The 22,420-nt window shown below is 33.9% G+C and overlaps 2 protein-coding genes across 4 annotated transcripts; one reads left to right on the top strand and one right to left on the bottom strand.

Moving 5' to 3' along the window:
- The first annotated feature begins 1,850 nt into the window (after positions 1–1,850).
- Positions 1,851–5,765, top strand: LOC132303003 (nucleolar GTP-binding protein 1-like). Of its 3 annotated transcripts, none has more exons than XM_059800018.1 (2): positions 1,851–2,015; positions 3,527–5,765. In XM_059800018.1, the coding sequence occupies exon 2, from the start codon at positions 3,545–3,547 to the stop codon at positions 5,534–5,536; it is 1,992 nt and encodes a 663-aa protein (XP_059656001.1). In that variant the 5' UTR covers positions 1,851–2,015; positions 3,527–3,544; the 3' UTR covers positions 5,537–5,765. The 3 variants fall into 3 exon arrangements, with proteins under 3 accessions (XP_059656001.1, XP_059656000.1, XP_059655999.1); XM_059800017.1 differs by having other exon boundaries at positions 1,851–2,147; XM_059800016.1 differs by lacking the exon at positions 1,851–2,015 and adding an exon at positions 2,172–2,483.
- A 13,082-nt stretch (positions 5,766–18,847) lies between these two features.
- On the bottom strand, positions 18,848–22,396 carry LOC132303002 (protein PLASTID REDOX INSENSITIVE 2, chloroplastic). The gene is made up of 3 exons (XM_059800015.1): positions 22,040–22,396; positions 21,743–21,838; positions 18,848–19,395 (listed from the first exon to the last, which is right to left on the bottom strand). The coding sequence occupies exons 1-3, from the start codon at positions 22,334–22,336 to the stop codon at positions 19,186–19,188; spliced, it is 603 nt and encodes a 200-aa protein (XP_059655998.1). The 5' UTR covers positions 22,337–22,396; the 3' UTR covers positions 18,848–19,185.
- Positions 22,397–22,420: the final 24 nt, after the last annotated feature.

The following is a 22,420-nucleotide window of genomic DNA, read 5'->3' as shown; positions in this document are numbered from 1 at the left end:
TATCAAGATGTTTCAAATCATTAAATAAATCTTTCAATTAAACAATTACTAATTTTAATTGGTAATTTATTTTATTATTTGGAAAGATTTAGATCTACATTTATATTTAAGAAAGAGTTAGAAATAGAATAAAATAGAAAAAGTATAGTTCTTTTAACCTTGAAGAATTCCGATCATAATATGATTTGTTTTAATTGGTAACTTATAGGATTTATTTTAATTTATAACTTATTTTATTATTTGGTAAATTATTTTATTATTTTATCTATAAACAATTTAAAACACATTCACTGAATTTTAATTAAACAATTACCTACTTAATTTTAATTGGTAATTTTTTTCTTGATTGAATTTCAAATAAACAATTACTTATTTAATTTTAATTGGTAATTTATTTAATGATTTGAAACATTTTGATTGAATTTCAATTAAACAATTACCTCTTTAATTTTAATTGCTAATTTATTTTATTATTTCATTAATTATTTTAGTAAATAATTACCTATTTTATTTTGACACGTAACTTGTTTTAGTTGTTTTAATAATGATTTGAAACATCTTGATTAAATTTCAGTTAAACAATTACCTATTTAATTTTAATTGTTAATTTATTTTATTACTTGGTAAATTATTTAATTAAATTGAATTTCAATTAAACAATTACCAATTTAATTTTAACCTGTAATTTAGTATAATAATTTTTTTAATTGGTAACTTATTTTATTATTTGGTAAATTATTTTATTATTTTTTCTATAAATGATTTGAAACATCTTGATTGAATTTCAATTAAACAATTACTTATTTAATTTTAATTGGTAATTTATTTTATTATTTGATAATTTATTTTAGTTTATTTTAATATGTAACTTGTTAGTAATTTATTTTATTATTTGATAAATTATTATATTAAATAATTACCTATTTTATTTTAATACATAGCTTTTTTATTTTAATTGGTAACTTATAGGATTTATTTTATTATTTTATTTGTAAATGATTTGAAACGTCTTGATTGGTAATTTATTAATTGTCATTTATTTTATGAAGATGTTTCAAATCATTAAATAAAATTTTTAGTTAAACAATTAACTAATTTTAATTGGTAATATATTTTATTATTTGGAAAGATTTAGATCTATATTTATATTTAGGAAAGAATTATAAATAGAATAAAATAGAAAAAGTAAAGTTGTTTTAACTTGAAAGAATTCCGAACATAATAGGATTTATTTTAATTGGTAACTTATAGGAATTATTTTAATTGGTAACTTATTTTATTATTTGATAAATTATTTTATTATTTAATCTATATATGATTTTAAACATCATGATTGAATTTCTAATAAATAATTACATATTTAATTTTAATTGGTAATTTATTTAATGATTTGAAACATCTTGATTGAATTTCAATTAAACAATTACCTTTTTAATTTTAATTGATAATTTATTTTATTATTTTGTAAATTATTTTATTAAATAATTATCTATTTTGTTTAGTACGTAACTTGTTTTAGTTGTTTTAACTATGATTTGAAACTTCTTGATTGAATTTCAATTAAACAAATACCTATTTAATTTTAACTGATAATTTATTTTATTATTTGATAAATTATTTTATTAAATTGAATTTATTTAATGATTTAAAACATCTTGATAGAATTTTAATTAAATAATTTTTATTTAATTTTAATTGATAAATTATTTTATTAAATGATTACTTATTTTATTTTATTATTTTGTTTTAATAATAATTTAAAACTCTTTTATTTTATTTTATATTAATAAATAAATAATGAAATAGTGAACTTCTTAGTATGATAAGCTTTTTCTCAACTTGAGGTTTTTTTTCCTGTGAAAGTGTAATTGGATGGAAACATGGGTCAAAACCACGGGAACGTTGTGCATCAGACTTTCGCTAAAAACAAAGTTGCGCCTCAGTTCACCTGTCCTACCTCTTCACTCGATCGGCTAAAGGCACGTCACAACAAGGACGAAGTCTGATGCGTATGGGTAAGCCCGCGTTCCAATTTCTCTTTGTTTTAAAAGAAAGAAGAGGAAGCATACGGGAAGAAATCTTCTTCTATTTAGGTTTTATTGAGCTTTTATGCGTCAAGGTTCCACAACACCGATCTTGGAATCGAGGTAAAAGGCTAGCTGTAGGGTCCTAGTCAAAAACTCTTTTATTTTAATTTATTTTATATTGATTAATAAATATTTTTTTATATACTAATAAATAAATAACAAAACTGTTTACACTTTTAATAATAGATATAGACAAAGAAACAACTCACGATTTAATTTCACCCCTAACTAATATATATATATATATATATCTAAAATAAAGATATATATAAAAAAGACTATTAAGTCGCTAACCCTAATCGACGACTTAGAATTATAAGTAATTCTCTCCGGTTTCAATTCCAAGGAGCATTGTCACACTGAGTTCTCACCCCCACTGTCGGTTCTACCGTTCTGGTTTGTTCTCTCTCCCGCTTTTTTTGGTGCTTGGTTGTTTATGTTGATACTGGTTGTAATCAGTAATAATTTTTTTTTGGGAAGTTTTATAGTTTATTAAATATATTATTTTTTTTAGTAATAATGAGTTTATTTTGGTTGTGATGAATGTTGATGATTTGTTCTTTTGGCTTTTTTGGGTGCTTGGTTGTTTATGTTGTTAGCTTGATTGTAATGTTTCTGGCTAGGGGTACATGGTAAATTAGAATTAAACCGATCTCAACTAATTCTAAAAAATTAGAACTGAAATCCAGTCGTTGGAATTGTGAATCAACCAATTATTGTGATGAGAATATTCTGACAGTTTGTGCATCAAAATGACCTCCCAAAATACCTCCCTATGCCCCCTATCAGCCAAGTAACACTTCTTCTCGGTAAAGGGCCCACTGGGTGAATGGCCATGGATTTGCCATTGAATGTAGGTTTTCAGCGATTCTCGACATTAGTCACATTCTTTAGTGTGCTAATGAGTATATTTCTTTATCTGGACATTGTATATTATACACTGAAAAATCTGAATTCAGATAGAGCATTTTAATGAACAATATTTATTTTATTTTATTTCTCTTCTACTTCCATTTGAGTATTATTATTTGGAATGGATTAATACTTGTCTCATTTTCATTTTATCCCCACAATACTTATCTTGACATGAACCAGCTGTTAGTGATGAAAAAGATTGTTGTGATTCTGCTTATATACGTTTTATATATAATGTGTATTCTTTTTTCGATAAGTAATATATAATGTGTATTCTTGTTTATAGAGTCTTATTATCTTCTATACATATATAGAGAGAGACTTTATATCAATGCTTGTAGACTTATATACATGTGTAATAATTCTGTCTGTGTAGACTTACTTGTGAGTGTGTGTATAATTCTTGTAGGATAATTATATGAACTTTATATATACTTATTTTCTTCTGCACTTTTATTTATAATTCTGCTACGATTTCTATTATTTTCTTGCGATCCTGATCTTTTTGCATGTTTGTGTTGCAGAGAAACACAATTTAAGTTATGGTGCAGTATAACTTCAAGAAAATTACAGTCATTCCCAAAGGGAATGACTTTATTGATATCATCCTCTCCCGCACCCAACGCCAAACACCGACTGTCATTCACAAGGGCTCTGCCATCTCCAGCGTTCGTAAATTCTACAACCGGAAAGTGAAAGCCACGCAGCAGAATTTTCACGACAAGCTTTCCACCATAATCGAAGAATTCCCTCAGCTTGAGGATGTCCACCCATTCTATGGTGACCTCTTTCATGTTCTCTACAACAAAGACCATTACAAGCTAGCCCTTGGCCAAATCAATACTGCTAGGAATTTAATCGATAAGATTGCAAAGGAGTATCAGAAGTTATTGAAGTATGGTGACTCTCTTTATCGATGCAAATCCCTTAAGGTTGCTGCTCTTGGCCGCATGTGTACTGTGATCAAGCGCATTGGCCCTAGTTTGGCTTATCTTGAAGAGATTAGGAAACACATGGCTAGGCTACCTTCAATTGATCCGAATACGCGGACAGTCTTGATTTGTGGGTACCCAAATGTTGGGAAGAGCTCATTCATGAACAAGATCACCAGAACAGATGTGGATGTTCAGCCCTATGCTTTCACCACTAGGTCATTGTTTGTTGGCCATACAGAGTATAAGTACCTAAGGTACCAAGTGATTGACACACCGGGGATTCTCGATAGGCCACTTGAGGATCGTAATGTCATTGAGATGTGCAGCATCACAGCTCTAGCACATCTAAGGGCTGTTGTGTTGTTCTTCTTGGACATTTCCGGGTCATGTGGGTACAGCATTGCGCAGCAGGCAGCTCTTTTTCGTAGCATCAAATCGCTATTTATGAACAAACCGTTGATTATAGTTTGCAACAAAACGGATTTGCAGCCGTTGGATGGGATTTCTGAGGAAGACATGAAGTTGGTCGTGGAAATGAAATCTGAAGCTTTGAAGACTGTGATGGGTCAAGGAGGGGAGCCTACAAATGATGAGGGAGTTCTCTTGACGATGAGCAATTTGACGGAGGAGGGGATAATTGCTGTAAAGAACGCAGCTTGTGAAAGGTTATTGAATCAAAGAGTGGAAATGAAGATGAAGTCTAAGAGGATAAATAGCTGTCTCAATCGCTTTCATGTTGCAATGCCGAAGCCACGTGACCAGAAAGAAAGGCCGCCATGTATACCACAGGCAGTATTCGAAGTGAGAACTAAGGAAGCAGCAGAGAAGGAGGAGAGGAAACTCGAAAAGGATTTTGAGATTGAAAATGGTGGGGCTGGTGTATACTCTGCTGACTGGAGGAAGCATTATATATTAGCGAACCATGAATGGAAAAAAGACGGAATCCCAGAAATTCTTGATGGGCACAATGTTTACGACTTCAGTGATCCTGATATCTTACAGAGGCTGGAGGAGTTGGAGCAAGAAGAATGTCTTCAGCAGGAGGCAGATGTTGATGTTGAGATGGATGGCACAGAATTGACCCCGGAAGAGGAAGAAGCACTAGCTGAGATTAGGAAAAAGAAAAGCTTGCTTATTCAACAACATAGGATAAAGAAAAGCACTGCAGAGAACCAACCCATTGTACCAAGAAAATTTGATAAAGATAGGAAGTTCACATCAGAGAGAATGGGAAGGCAATTATCAACATTGGGGCTTGATCCAACTTTGGGAATTAATCGAGCCTGCAGCAAGTCCAGGGGTCGTAAGAGGAAGATATCACTTGATCGTGGAGAGGCCATGGATGTGGATGTTGAACAACCCGCCAAGAAGCTGCAGATGAGGTCTACATCACAATCAAGGTCACGGGGTGAGGTTGTCCCGGGAGAGGGCTTCAAGGACTCTGCTCAAAAGCTGAAAGCTCTAAAACTGGCTAAGAAATCTGTCAGGAAGAGGAACAAGGATGCTAGGCGGGGAGAGGCAGATAGAGTCATTCCTTCTATGAAACCAAAACACTTGTTCTCTGGAAAGCGCTCCATCGGGAAAACCACTAGACGGTAATGAAGTTTCAGGTATATAACACAGGTGTTGTGTAGCTAATGTTGCTTTGGCATACCCATCAAACTCAGCATGTAGGAATTTTGCTTGTTCTTTTCTTAAGCTTGCCGTGGCGTTACTCTTTTAGTTTTGATCATCTTTATCTGAGTATATGTTCTTAGATTTTTTTAATAATTTCAATTTAAGGTTATATAACGCAGATTTGCGTTCTTGTTTGCTTTGCCTTTTCTCATATTTCAAATCCATGAAGATTTACTTATGAAAAGTGTCTTGGAAAAATTAGCATTTGAGAGAATTTACTTAGTTTTGGACCGTACTTACCTATTGGTGTACAGGTTTATGCGTGACATCATTGCCCATTTTCTCTTGGGCCTAATCTTCCTACAAACATAATTGTGCATTGTGTGTTACCAGATCTTTCCAAAGCTGGCAAAAAAGTATGGAAATTACATAAAGAAGTTATTTTGTGAATTACTTTTACAAAATAAAAATTGAATTATTTAAGATGGGTCCAAAATTTTGATGTTTAAAAAATAAAAATTTCTTAAAAAAATTGATGTTTACCATGAAAAAGGAAAATGTAATTTGTATATTTGTTAAAAAATAAATAAATAGAAATAAAACCCGTGAAACCCGTATGACCTGCCCAAAATATAGGCTGGGACTGGGCTGGGTTCGGCTAGCCCAACTTGCAGCCCTTCGTGAGAGAGAGAAATGAGTTGAGTGTAATATAGAATAGATGTGTGTTGTGTGTCTATGTGATGAGTGAAATATGGGTTGAATATGAGTAAAATTACACAACTCATTTTTTACCCTTAAATTAAGTGGTTAAAAATTACTCAACCCATTTTTGACTCATCTTAAATATGGTTCACCCATAACCATTAAAAAAGCGGGCAAATATGGGCGAGTTGATGGTTTCTGACCTATTTTACCATCTCGGAACAATATCTACAAGGTTTAAGGATTATGGCCTCAAAAGGCAAATAAACACTTTTGAGATACTTGATAAAGTAGGGTGATTTTATAATAAATGGAAAAATGAATACGGAATGAAGAATATTTTCATACACAGAAATCTTTTCATGTAAAAATCATTTACGAGTGGAACATAGATAGGGATGGCAACGGAGGCGGGTTTGGGCGGGTGTACCCTCCCCCGCTCCCGCAACCGTTTAAAAACCCTGTTCCCGTCCCTGCCCAAAACTGCAAAAATGGGGGAACTTCCCACCCCATCCTCGTAACTGTTTAACATTTTTACTCCCTCGGGTACCTACCCGTCCCGCCCCGTTTAAGTCCATAATTTAATTATTGTTGAAATGGATTTGCTCTTTTTTTTTTTCCTTATCTTCAATTCTTCACTATTACAACTTTTCTTTTAATAAAATTCATTTGTTACTTTAATATTGTTATATAGGGTATTTAATATATAGTGGGAAATATGTATACTAATGAAATAAAGGTACTTAAGTAATTTGCCTATCTAAACGGGGCGGGGCGGGGAGGTGCGAGGCGACCTCCCCCCGCCCCCGCACTAAATTCGCGCGGGTTTTTTTTGCATCAAACCATTCCCGCCCAAATAAGCAAAACGGCCAAAAACGGGGCGGGTGGGGCGGGTAACCGCGAAGACGGGTCAAATTGCCATCCCTAAACATAGATGGCAAATCTTATTATCAGATTTATGAGGTCATACATCAAATGTTGATGTATAGTCAAGTTTGCAAAATCAATCAGAACACTGACCCAACAATTACTAAATTTATTGTTGTTGGTTTTACAGGAATCCTTAAAGGATGGTATGATAATGTTCTCACAGATGTTTAGAAAAATGAGATATTTTCAGCAGTCAAGATTATCAAAGATGAAAATACTCAGCAAAAGGGACCGACACCTGATGCAGTTTATACTCTTATCACTACTATTGTTCAACATTTTGTTGGTCCAGAAGGGGCTAATAGCGAACGAAGTAGAGAGTTGTTACAGAATCTAAGATGTCCATCACTGACCCACTTCAGATGGTATAAAGATGTATTCTTAGCCAAAGTTTTACAACTCAGTAATGCTAACCATGAACACTGGAAAGCAAAATTTGTGGATGGCCTTCCTACTTTCTTTGCAAAAAAAAAAATAAGGAAGAAGTTAGGAGATATGAATAATTGTATCTCTATCCCTTATAGAAACTATATCTATGGTGGATTAGTAAACATTGTAATCCAAGAAGGTATAGCCCTCTGTAATGATTTAAAGTTACAGTCCCAGTTAAAAGCTCAGCGATTAACTGGTAAAAAATAGGTAGGCTAATTTTGTGATCAATTTGCCTATCAGACTCCTTTATCTTATCCTACTAATAGGAAAAGACATAAGGTTGAAAAGCCTTATAAAAGGAAGTACTCCAAAAGAAAGAATTATCAAAAAAAAAAAATGATGATTCCAAACAGTACACTAAGCCTAAAAAGAAATATTTTCCTAAAGTAAAGGGTAAAGGAAAACCCAAGGCAGAGGCTAAGTGTTTCAAATGTGGACATATAGGCCACTATGCCAACAAGTGTAGAACTAAGGAGAAACTTAGTAGTCTGCAAATTAATGAAGAGCTAAAACCCCAATTAAGCAAATTGTTGCTTAATATTCTTCAGAAAATGGCTCATCTGAATCAGAGGACATAGTCTGGAATTACAGTCATCTTCTTCCTCTGAAGCAGAAGACATGAATCCAGAATGTTCTTGTAATCCTTCACATGATTACTATAAGCTATTGTTGAAATGAATGGGCTCAGTTTAAATGTTTTAACTGCTCATCAATAATCTTTATTGGATCTTATAGATCAGGTTCAAGATTCTCAAATCAAAATGAAAATCTTTGAAATAGGTTATGCCATTACACAACCTAAGGAAGAAAATGATAATCCAGACTTGCTAAGATCTGAGAATCATTACAACATGAAAGAAGTTCTAAACAGATTAAAACATCAAAGCCAAACCTCTTGTCCAGCAAATCTTCCAGATTTAAGAATAGAGGTTAACATTTTAAAAGCTAAACTTCATCAATTAAAAATCCATCAAACCAATATGGATTTAGAAATCAAGCTTTTAAAAGAAAAAGCTAATCATGCTACAGAACCTTCATCTTCCAAGATTGATTTATCCAACTCTGATGAAAAGGATTATCATAATATTTTGAATCAGGTTACTTACCAAAAATGGTACATTTCCATTAACTTGGTTATCAATCAGGAATTTACTATCACTAATGTTGTTGCTTTAGTTGACAGTGGTGCAGACATGAATTGCATCCAGGAATGATTGGTCCCTACTCAATATTTTGAGAAAACCACTCAAGGTCTTACCAGTGCAAGCGGTGGTAAGATGCAGATTAAGTATAAACTTAATCACGTTTTTATCTGTAAACATGGTATTTGTCTTCCATTTACCTTTTTACTTATTAAAAATATGGCACAACAGGTTATACTGGGCATTCCCTTTTTAGCCTTCATTATGCCAATTGAAAAAATTGATTCGCATGGAATATGCACAGTTTTACAGGGTCAGTCAATAACTTTTGAATTTTTTACTAAACTAGTAAACAAGCATATCAATGCTCTTGAAAATAGTATTATCTTTAAGGAAAAACAACTGAATTATTTTGCAAAAAGAAGTCTCTTCTTTAGTAATAAATCAGAGATTGATACAATCCACTGAGTAACAGAAAATAGAGTCAATACGACAAAATTTTTTAAAGAATATCTGAAGTGATGTCCCTAATGCTTTTTGGGACCGAAAGAAGCATATTGTTTATTTACCTTATGAAAAAGGATTTACCGGTCTCATGATCCCTTCTAAAGCTAGTCCAAGCCGCATGAAGGCTGACTACTTGGAACTCTGTAAAACTGAATTAGCTCCTTAATGGAAAAGAAGCTAGTCATAAGTAGTTACTCTCCATGGAGTTGCAGAACTTTTTATGTAAATAAAAACTCTGAAAAAGAACGAGGAGTTCCTCGTCTAGTTATTGATTATCGACCACTCAACCTTGCTTTGAGTTGGATTCGATATCCAATCCCAAACATAAAAGATATGTTAGATAAATTACAATCTGCTGTAATTTTTTTAAAATTTGATCTTAAATCAGGATACTACCAGGTACAAATTGCAAAAGAAGACAGGTATAAAACTGTTTTTTGTGTACTTTTGGACAATATGAATGGACAGTAATGCCATTTAGACTTAAAAATGCCCCTTCAGAATTTCAACATATTTTGAATGACATTTTTAACCCTTATACTGAATTTTCTATTGTTTATATTGATGATATTTTAATATTTTCAAAATCAATAGATCAGCATTATAAACATTTGAAAATTTTCAAAGATGTTATTTACAGAAGTGGTTTAGCAGTTTCTACCCCTAAACTAAAAATTTTCCTCACCCGAGTAAAATTTCTAAGCCATGAAATTTGTGATGGAAAGATTCGACCCATTGACCGTAGTATTAAGCTTGCCTCTAAATTCCTTAATGAAATTAAAGACAAGACTCAACTTCAAAGATTCCTTGGTAGTCTAAATTATATTCGTAATCACTACAAGAATCTTGTATAGGATACAATAATTTTGTATACAAGGCTACGGAAATCACCGCCCCTTGGACTTTGGAGTATACTAAAGCAGTCCAGAAGATCAAACTTCGAGCTAAACAGATTCCTTGCTTGGCTCTGGCAAATTCTTCTTGGTTTAAAATTGTTGAAACAGATGCATCAATATTGGATATGGTGGAATTCTTAAGCAAAAGAATCCCGACACAGGAACAAAGGAGCTTATTCACTTCACTTCAGGAACTTAGAAAAATACTCAATTAAATTATTCTATAATAAAGAAAGAAATTATTTATTTAGTTAAATGCATTTATAAATTCCAAGATGATTTGATCAATCAGAAATTCTTGTTATGCATTGATTGTAGTGCTGCTAAACAAGTACTGGAAAAAGATGTTAAGAATATAGTTTCCAAACAGATATTTGCTGGTTGGTAAGCTGATTTATCTGCTTTTGATTTTTCAATTGAATATATTAAAGATAGTTCTAACTCTTTACCTGACTTTTTAACCCGTGAATTTCTACAGGGTTCATGAGTCAGCCCAATAACGGGCAAGGCCGTGGTAATACCATAAAAGGCCATGGCAAAGGCAAACACAAAGCCAAGGTGGTTATACCACTTGACGATGATCAGTATCCAGCTTTGGAGCATCTCTCTAATTTGCTTCGCACACCAAATAAAGGGGTGGGCAGCTCACAGAAGAAAACAATGAAGGAAGTTCTTGAAAAAGAAACTCCATGGATACCTAATGAAAGGTATATCCAAACTGTATTGGTTCTGGATTCTCAGGATGAGCAGTGGATGCCAGACCCTTGGGAAGTTAAAACCAGATATTTCCAAACTTAGCAGTATGCTGCACCAGATGGTCGACATAGATAAATCTATGAAGCCATGCTTACTGAAACTTACTCTGTGGAATTTACCCACACGAAACAATTTCCTAATTCAAAAGATAATCCTTACTTATAGTAATGCTATCTTTAAAAGGCTTATGAGACATTCTGATTGGGGATTAAATCCCAATCTATCTCGAAAGCTTAGTTTTAATTACAGTTACAATTACTGGGATTATATCTCAGCTTGGACATATTCATTCTTTTATCAAAATCCTAAACACAAGCATTCTTGGTTTCTCAAGATATGCCCTCAATCAATTAAGGTTGATTTCCAAAATTAGGTTATTCCTTGGTGGGCCATATTTGGACTAAATCTGGATATTCTACCAGAAGCAGTAAGGCAATTATTCCTCCCATGGCAGCAATTTCATCTTCAGCTCAGAAACCAGGATAATATTCCTGTAGGGAAATCCACCCTATTATTTTTTACAGAATTTGGAATCCCTTGGATTTGGAAATGGGATTTTCAATGTAACTACAATTCAGAAAAGCTACCAGTCCTACAAAGGATTTTTTATTATCGATGGTGGGCTGGCATAACTCAAGAACCAACTGAAGCACTCCTGACCCTCATCAAATAGAAGACTATGGCATAAGACCCATTCATGCGCCCACTGGGGCAACAAGCCCACGTTACAAGGCTCAGCAACAAAAGCTTCTTTGACGACCCTTTTATTACTCAGCAAAAACTTCATCTTTTGAGCGATGTGGGATAAGAAGTTAACTCAATGCTTCATGAGAATAGAAAAAAATTGTTCAACTTCATTTCTTTTCTAGTTTTATATTCTTGACCATTTTCGCATACAAATAATTAGTTGATCTTAAATAATCCAACCCTTATCTCAAACTTGATGCCACATGGAATTCGATTTCTCTCGGCACTAAAGATGATACATAAAATACATTTTAGATATACTTCAGATCCGAAGTTCTTTTTAAGATGATAGAAGCAAGTGTACCTCTGATACACCTCTTTATCTGGTTAATGATGGAGGCAGAGGATGATGAAACATTCTTGAAAGCTCTACTGTTACTCAATGTAAACAATATGGTTATGACAGCTGATGTCGGGATGAGCCTCTGAGCACTGATGGATAGGGTGGAGGAGGTGGGGCTGGGCTTGGTGGCTGCATCGTATTGGGAGGGTGTCAGCATGGCCGGACTGATTAGCACCAGGGCACATAGGAGCTCATGGTGGGGGAAAAGAGGAGCCGTTCATGATCATGTTGTGGGGTTGAGCCTGATTGTTCTTGTAAAACAATCTGGATTTCCCTCCAGGATAATATTCCTGTAGGGAAATCCACCCTATTATTTTTTACAGAATTTGGAATCCCTTGAATTTGGAAATGGGATTTTCAATGTAACTACAATTCTGAAAAGCTACCAGTCCTACAAAGGATTTTTATTATCAATGGTGGGCCGGCATGACTCAGGAACCAACTAAAGCACTCTTGACCTTCATCAAACAAAAGACTATGGCATATCATAATGCCATTCCTAAATTGACATTAACTCAGTTTCTAGATGCACCTTCTATCTTTAACCCCTTTGAACTAGTTAAAGATATGATTCGAAAACAACAACCATTAATTACTGAAACAGATTTAATGGTACAATGTATGGATTTAATGAAGAAAAAATTTGTTAACACATTTGGTTCTTCCACTTCCAAAGTTCGGGATGACATATCCATGGTATCAGTATCCAGTCAAGAAGGTAATCAGTATTCCTGTCTAGCTAGTGAAGCTCAAGTTCCAAATCAGGATCTTATCCAAGAGGACCCCTCTGCTAAAGATTATTGGGATTCTCTCACAGTTCATTTGGCTGAAAAGATGAAAACTCCAAAACAGTAGAGATTTTCTTCTATCCTGCTGACAGAAGACGCCAAAGTACTTTCCCTAAAGTCTTTGATTCTACAGAAGGAAGACAAAGTTTCCCTAAAGTCTTTGATTCCACAATTCCCTATCCCTGTTAGAAGTCTATCATTACTATCCGACAATAGACAGAACATAGTGGTGGGCCGATCGACTGCATTATTCCAGCACACGCCAACCATTCACTATGCGGACTTCAAGTTTTAATTTCAAGTCCAATTTTATGTATAAATAGAGGGCAATATCTTCCCTCAATGTATCTTTCAGTTTTTCTTTTCTCTTTCTCTCTCTCTTGTAATATTTCTAAGTGTACTCTACTTTGAAGTTGAATAAAGAAGAAAGTTTTCTACAAGTTTTAACTTGTCTTTTAATTTGTCTTTTATATTCTGTAACTTTAGTATTAATATTATTCTGTCAATCTTTATATCTCGATCCTTCCTTTATTTGGTATCAGAGCATTAACAGATTTGGGTTAGAATTTACCCCAACAGATTCAGAAATGGGAGATCCGCGAGAACGAGAAAAATTTTAGTTTTAATGGATTTTACACCAGATAGAAAAACCATTAATGTTGAATTTCAACAGGAGCAATATCAAGAGTTCAGAACTTGGTATTTTAAAGCACTTGATAAAGAGCACTTATAGCTTTTTAAAACTTAGTTTTATAAGTATCTTCAAGAAAAAAGGGTTGTTATTCCATTTGTTTCTTGGTTCTGTCTCACTAATCATTCCATTATGAATTTGAACATTTTGGATGATAAAATGAACAAAAGCGGGAATGGAGGAATTTTAGAATACCTCTTTCCCTACTTTTAAGACCCATTCATGCCCCCACTCGGGTAACAAGCCCACGTTACAAGGCTCAGCAACAAAAGCTTCTTTGACGACCTTTTATTACTCAGCTAAAACTTCATCTTTTGAGCGATGTGGGACAAGAAGTTAACTCAATGCTTCATGAGAATAGAAAAAATTTGTTCAGCTTCATTTCTTTTCTAGTTTCATATTCCTGACCATTTTTACATACAGATAATTAGTTGATCTTAAATAATCCAACCCCTATCTCAAACTTAATGCCACATGGAATCCGATTTCTCTCGGCACTAAAAATGATACATGAAATACATTTTAAATATCCTTCAGATTCGAAGTTCTTTTTAGGATGATAGAAGCAAGTGTACCTCTGATACACCTCTTTATATGGTTAATGATGGAGGCAGAGGATGATGAAACATTCCTGAAAGTTTTACTGTTCCTCAATATAAACAATCTGGTTGTGACAGCTAATGCCAGGGTGAGCCTATGAGCACTGATCAATAGGGTGGAGGAGGTGGGGTTGGGCTTGGTGGTTGCGCCATATTGGGAGGGTGTTAGCGTGGCCGGACTAATTAGCACCGGGGCATACGGGGGCTCGTGGTGGGGGAAAGGAGAAGCCGTCATGATCATGTTGTGAGGCTGAGCCTAATTGTTCCTGCAAAAGAATCTGATAGGTATGCTAAGATTGTTAGATTGGAGGCTCATGATCCACTTCTCAATACAGCAAAAGTTTCTTTGGGATTGGTGGGTGTCATCTCTAAGGTCAGTTTATTCGTTTAATTGATTCAATCATATACTATATGTGTGTGACATCAATATTAATTCACCAAAATTAGTTTGTGGTAGGGTTGCAATTTAGGCTGGCCCAACCCAGCCCAGTTTCAACCCAACCTCAACCCGAATTGGGTTAGGTTGGGCCAACCCAAATTTACTCAACATGGGTTATGGTTATAACCCGGACCGAATATTTTCGGGCAAGTTAGGTCAGGTTGACGGGTTGAGTTTTTTTTTTTTTTCCCCGGAAATTTATATATATTATATATATATAATATATTATTATATATATATTATATATATTTGATTATATTATTATAAAAAATGTATATATTTTTAGGGCAAATCATTTCAGCCTCCCCTATCGCCTCCATCTCTATTCTCTCTGAACTTGCCCTCTCTCTCTCTCTCTGCAACTACAAACTACAAAATCTACAAGAATCAGAAGTTCAAAACCCATATATTTCAGTTTTATATATCTGTCTGCAAGAATCAAAAGTTCAAAACCCATATCGGCTTATCATTTCAGATTGTTCAAAAAATCAAAACCCAAATCGGCAAATCATTTCAGATTGTTCAAAAAATCAAAACCCAGATCTTTCAGTTTTCATCGCCTGCTGTTCCAGTTCGGGTTCGCCATTCGAAAGCTTCAGCCGCTGTCTCTCAACTCTCAAGCTTGTCCCCCTCTCTCTGTGCAACTGCTAACTTGTATGTATAGGTTTTGTTTTAATTTTTTTTTCTAAATCAATTAATCAAGGTCTGTAAGACTGTAATTCTTGTTTTACAAATCAATTAATCATGGTTTGTAAGAGGGGTGGTGGCGGCGGCAGCGACGGCAGAGGGGACGGCGGAGAGAGAAAGAGAAAGAAGAAAGAGAGAAAGGTGAAAAAAAAAACTTAATAAATATTTTTTTTTTTTCCTTAATTTTGGGTTTTGGATTGGATTCGGGTTGAGCCCGAGCCCAACTCAAATATGTCTGGGTTTTGACAAAAATCCAACCTAAACATGAACCCAATTTGTGAGTTTAAAGTCCAAATTTTAAATTTTCGGGTTGGGCTTGGGTTGGACTGGGTTAGCCCGCCTAAATTGCAACCCTAGTTTGTGGATAGTTGGATGTGTTGAAATTGATCAACTCAAATTTGAAATGTGACACAGAAATATATATATATATATATATATATATATATATATATATATATATATATGTTCTATATATGGAGATTAATTAATGAGACATCAATGTCAAACCACTAAAACTCGTCACCCTATTTTATTATAATATTTTCTTATTTTCTTATGTTACAAATTTAATTGTTAGATCTCAGAATAGGGGACTTTGTAGTGCGTTTGTATGAAGATTTCGACATAAATGCATGCATGTGTGAATTGCAGAACATTTAACTTGAAGTAATATCCTCTTTGTTTTCTATAGGCAGTTTTTTTTTTTTTTGCTGTTAAAATGTAGTATCTACCGGAAATAGTAAATCAGAAATTCAGAATACATAGTATCGATTTGTAGGAATTCTGCTTCAATAAGTATTGTTATCATTATATGCAAATCAGATGGTGTATGGACCTCACTGAATGATTGTTACAGCTACTGGTTTTCAACACTCGGTGCTGAATCTGAATCGATGAAGCCACTGCATCTCAATGGAGAACATTGCATGTATGATTGTGCTGATTTTGTTTGAGATATTGCATCCGTTGATAGATTGCTAAGTTGTACACTTGTTGTTCCAAGTCATTTATTGTTTTCTGTCAAATATAGAAAAAAACCTAGAAGGCTATTACTGTAGTACCACCTCGTACAGATACGAACTTTAGTTTTACATGTTCCTATTTGAGCCAATTTTTTACTTTTGAGAAGCTTTTCAAATTTAGGCAGGAAATTAAACACTAAAGTTAACTATCCTATAGATTTCCTCTCTTTTCCTGATCCATCAAGGAATAACAAACAGATTACAAGGCACGTCTGAAATGGGAACGAGTGTGGTTAATGCAAAAATTTCGTAGGGTTCGATTAAATACAGGTCAGATTGCCCCAGCAATGACCCATGATGATTGATCCATGGAAAAGAAGTGGCATTAGAAGTAGCTGTGATCTTTTGAAAATATAGATATGATGTATTATTGACTTCACTATATAACCCTTAGTGATGCCTCTGCCCTCTGGCATATCACAAATGTATCCTTGATAGAATAGGAGCAATTATCTTTTTGGCTAAACTATGACTAACTTACTTCTTGAGCAATGATTCCATCAGTCCAATCAACAACTTATTGGGAGTGCCCAACCTAGTAAAGGATTCGGAGACATATATGAGAGAAATACAGTTTTCAGGTTGGATTTTTAGATCACGGAGCTACTGAATTCTCGGTTTCTAATCATTCCATTTTATGAAGTAGAGGTGAAATGTCCCTAATGTTAAATTAAAGTTCCTTCATTGAGCATTTGTAAGTCAAATGTAATGATCGAGTAATCAAACACTTTATTTAAAATTATATGAAAATTTGTAAAATTATAGTTTGATAAACTTTCTCAAGATTTTTGTGTTGCATATCACAAAAACCCACAAAGAAGCTGCAGATGAGGGATCACGATCAAGGTCACGGGGTGAGGTTGTCCCGGAGAGGGCTTCAAGGACTTTGCTGAAAAGGTGAAGAATACTATTACTAATTTCATTGGCTCGAAAGGTTATCATGAGTATTTCTTAATTCTTTTTTGAAAGCAAAAATAATAATAATGCCTATAATAGAAGGACTAAACAGTTATTTCTTTCCTCGTCCCTAAAGATACCAATTTTGACACTGATGGTACGTAACTCGTTATTCAAACAACTTTTCAGAGTTCTTAGAGCTCCTTGTAAGACTTGTTGGAAAACCTATTGTCGGACTCGATTAATTACCCTTTGTTGTTCAAAATTAATGGTTTCATTTTTGTAATTTTCTAATTGTTCAGAAGTCTTATAAGTTGAATCAATCAAAGTCGCTCTAAAACTGGCTACAAAAAAGACTTTTGAAGGCCTCAGGAAGCTCCCAAATGGGCACAAGTTTTGTCAAGAAGAGGAATGGATGCTAGGCGGGGGAGGCGGATAGAGTACATTGTTTTCTGGAAAGAGCTTCTCATGTGTCAATTATTATTTCAAGGATTTAGAAAAATTAGATAATGAAATATCACTTTTACAAGTGGCTTTCACCTTTATAACGTCAATTCTTATAATCAACATTCACTTAAAGCTATTGTTTTATTAAATCTTGTCATGGAGTGCCTGCAAATTGCGATCTTGTTTGGCGCATTGGTGACTTCTTACCGTTATAAAATGTGAAATCTTAAATTTGACCTTTTTAGAGTTTTTCGACTTCTAGTTTGGATGACCTTGCATCGAGTTTTGTTATTTTTTTTTATATTTATTTATTTTCTGAACTCATGATTAAAATTCTATCGATTGATTATTGTTTTTGTTTTCATTTAAATTCTCTTTTTATTTTTATTATTATTATTAGCATAGCTTGACTATACTTTTGGAGATTTAAGATTTCACAATAGTGATATCAAAAGCTCTTATGAACAAATGGTTTATCTCACTTTTAGTAGCTTACTGCGGGGCCAATGCCTGGAACTCCAGAGTCTTCCAAATTTATGGGGGAGATTATGGAGTATTGTAGAGAGAAATGTAAGATTTTATGTTGCAAAGTCGGTAAATATCTTTAATAGTAGAAAAGGTTTTAGAATAATTTAGTGAGTTTTGTAAGGAGAATGCCTATAAATAAATGAGGAGTCATTTACATGAACAAGCTCTAAGCTCTCGAAGTGACCAATCTCACTACACAAAGTGACCAATCTCACTACACAAATTATTCCCGTTAAACGTATTGTGACACTAATCTCGCCTTTTTAGATGCCCGCTTTAGCAGATGGTATAATTTCACGCCCAATTAGTCTATGAACTGCAGTCATTTATAAATTAGATAAATAATTAAATCATTTCATTTAAATTTTTGAGAATTTTTTTGATACAAGAAAAATCTCTTTTGTATGATTTATTAATTAACTTCATATTAAACATGTTCATTACACTGTCGTTCTAATAGCTGCGTCTTCACAAGCAATATAATTACATCTGGTTAGATTACTTCATGAATTTTTCAAGACACCAGTTAATATTTAGATTTTCTACCCTTCTCTAAAATTATAAATTAATCTTAATAGTATATTGAATTATAAATTAATCTTAATAATATATTCATCTCTACCACCAAGTACGCTTTGATTATACACTAGGTCATTCTGTCTAGCATGCAATTATATTATATAGGTTGACGGTTGGCACTTGCAATGGAATAGATATTGAAGTATAAACTCAAAAAGGAATTTAGAAGCGAAAGATGCTAATATAGGGTAAAAACAGCTTACACAGGAGTTCCTCTCAACTACAAAAGAATTTAGAATCTAAAGATGTCTAAGTGAACAATATAATATAAACACTCGAGCTTAAACACTGCTAACCTTCATTAAAACACAGAACTAGACATTCTCTTGGTGAAGTTCAGTATAAATTTCCGCATTGCAGTTGCTACTACAACAACCCCACTGAAATTCCTATTCCTTCCCTACCATTTCTACTCAACTATAATGGGTGTACTGCAATTCAAAACTTTCAATGAGCTCATACAAACTGACATCAAAACCTGTAGCAACAGAATACAAAACTAAGATGCTGTTCTATTCACTGCTGTCACATTAGTCCATTCCTTCCAGTCCTTGTCAACGTGAACTTGAGCCCATTTAACTGCTGCACGTGCAGCTTGTGGTCCTCCGGGCAACCCACGCTCGTTCAGAGTATCAGCCATGTCAATAAAAGGTAAGACCAGGAGTGTTCCCGGACCCCCATACTCGGTGTGCAAGAAAGTGCTGAAAATCTATTGAAAATATTATCACAGGGAGAATAATTCAGCATCTGTACGCTTTCAACATAGTCATATAGCATCAATGAAGTAAATTTGCTGCCTGAGCTCCACAAATAAAAAATAGTTTAAAAAATAGACTTCCTACCAATACTTGAGGAACATTTGCATGCACAATTACAAGAAGGAATTCATAGTGAGAGGATATTCCAACCAATGTCAACTGAAAGGAATTTCATCTACAACAATTTGAAAGGTAGTGTGATGATTGCATTATGACCTAAATTCTAAAGGGTGTCCATGACATTATATTCAGGGATATGACATCATTTATTTAACTTAAATCAAAGCATCAAAGACAATCACAAATTACATTATTCCACTTCCACTTGTGGTAATTAGTTCCAACAGCAGCAAAACCTTCAACCACCTTCTTATTTTTCACCTTAGCGCAGAAAACTACGTATGTCTCCAGTCCTAATGCAATGCTGCTGGAGTCAATTTCGATTTTTCTTCTTCTACTTCTTATTCTTCTTCTTCTTTTTTCCTCCCTAAGTGGGCTTATTTCCACAATTGTCATGCAAGTGGATAAGAAAATAGTACTATCCTATTGGTTATAGTTTTAAGAAGTTTTCTTAATGCCTTAAATCTTTGTTTGCGAGCGATAAAATAATAACGTTAATATATATATATATTACGTTTCAAGCCTATTGCTATTTTTACTTATCAAAAAAATAAAAGCCTATTGCAAATATAAGCTACCAATTTGAATCAGAGAGAATTTTTTCAGAGAACATAGAATGTCTTTAAGTAAATTTAGCATTGATGAACCAGATAAAAATGATGAGTGACTTGCCAAGGGAAAAAAAATGATAAGTGGATTTAGTGACATCATCCTCTACCCTTCTTCAGTCTGTTTACTATACCTCTGAGCTTCTCTGGCGCCGTATAAGGGGTGTACATAACTTTTCAGGTCATGCATATTGCAGGCATCAGCATGGACTAATTCATCAAGAAGAACCGTTAAAATTTGATTTATTCTATTTGTCAATAGTTGTCATAATCTATGCGATCCTAATCAATTCTCCTGCTACTCACTCAATCATTAACCCAGAGGCATGTCATACATATTGTGTTATATTTACCAATATTATCAAATCAATAGATGATTTCACAGTTTTAATTAGGTGTAATGTAAGATGAAAAAATGCTCACAAGTATTACATGTAAGTACTCCAAATGAAGGTTACCATAATATGTAGAAATGGGAGAATGACAAATTAAGCACTAATGTTTGAATCAAACATGGAGTGCAATGATAAAAATTTTGTCATTAAATACTCCCAATTATTATAAGCATAACTCTCTGGAAATGTCTTAACAACTATCTAGCTTTCTGATAGTAATTCGCAAGTGTGCATTTTGGAGGGGTGGATGCGACCTAGTTTTTTCCTTCAGATGTTGAAGCATGACAATTCTAATCCCAAAATTCCAAAAGGACTATTCACTTGTGGGATTCCTCGCACCCATTAGTTAACTCCAAGACCACTCAGTACAGACCCGCACCTACGAATCCGTGACATAAGGCTGTAAATGGATAGAACTATTCATGAACAGCTCGACTCAATTACAAGCTCCTTTACACTCCATTAAGAAGGTGGGTCAAACTCCAAATATTTTTAAGGCTCATTTAATAAACAAGCGAAGCCTGAGCAGTGTTCAACCCTCTTGTATGGGCTCTTAAAGAACAGGAAACTCCTCCTTCCAAATGGAAGGTTAGGGTTCAAGTCCCCAATAGGAAAATAATGCTGCAAGTGGTTGATTTACCCACTGAAAAAAAGATAAGTTTCTTAAGATTCGGATTGTGGGATTGGATTGACAACCGCGAGATTCCAAAGGATAAGAAAAATAATACTTAATAATATTTGTACATCCTAAAAATTCTTTAAAAAATACACAATCAATAATGCTAAAGCTCATGAAAGATATAGAAATGTAAAAAGGCACCTCTATATTCAGTTACTTTTCCTAATAATCTTGAATTTTCAGCAAGCCAAGCCGCAACACAAGCCAAAAACTTTTCCAGAACTTTAACAGATTGCCGAGAAGTATATGTAATCTTTACAATCAATCCTTGAGAACAGTAGCCTTTTAGACTTCTGTTCCAGATGATTTAATATCGACATGCTTTAATTTTGCATTACCATCTTCTTAGTATACACAATGAAAGTTAAACTAAAATCCCCCTCCCAAAGAAATAAAATAAAATCCCTCATTGAAACAAGATTACTCAATCATCACAAACAAGAGATATTCAACCTTAAAACAAGCAAAAGAAAAAAAAAAATGAAAGTACAAGTACCTCAGTGCAGATACCAACAACTTCTTCAATTGAATCTCCATAAGTATCTTTCTTCGAGAGTTCCTTAAGGAGATGGTTCCTAAACTTTTCTGTCTCCTGAACCCAAAAAATACACAATCACACACACTAAGTCAATAATTAGGCAAAAAAATTGAAATCCCACCAATTGAAATGTTTTAACAACAAAATAATATATATGTATATAGAAATATATGAAAAATGAAAACCCACCAACTGAAATGTATCAACAACAAAAGAATATATGTATATATACAAATATATGAAAAGGGTACTCACAGATTCAGCGAACTCAGGAATAGGGTCCGGGAATTGGTACTCGGCAGCCCTGCAAACATGGTTGTTGAAAGAGGAAGAAGAGTGGAAAAGAGAAGGGTATTGTGATGGTGTTTTCTTGTTCAACAACTTGAATAGATAAGAAGAGTTTTTGGAGTGAGTATTAGCTGAAAAGCAAATAGCTGAAGAAGGAGAAGAAAAGGAATTGCAGAGCAGTGATAGGAAAGGACGAAGGGGTGAAGAAGATGAAGATTCAAATGTTGAAGGGATGATAGATATAGTCGAAGTCATCTTCTCCATTCCTTCACACTCTTCTATCTTTTTTTCTGATTTCGGTCTTATCTGAGGACGCAACAGGGCAATACTGAGTTCTTTTGCGGAAAT

Source organism: Cornus florida, unplaced genomic scaffold, assembly GCF_030987335.1.
Source record: "Cornus florida cultivar Cherokee Brave unplaced genomic scaffold, ASM3098733v1 CherokeeBrave_3.0.0_Hap2_Chr04, whole genome shotgun sequence".
Classification (NCBI taxonomy): domain Eukaryota; kingdom Viridiplantae; phylum Streptophyta; class Magnoliopsida; order Cornales; family Cornaceae; genus Cornus; species Cornus florida.
The sequence above is the reverse complement of the archived record's forward strand: the minus strand, read 5'-3'. Positions and strand labels throughout refer to the sequence as shown.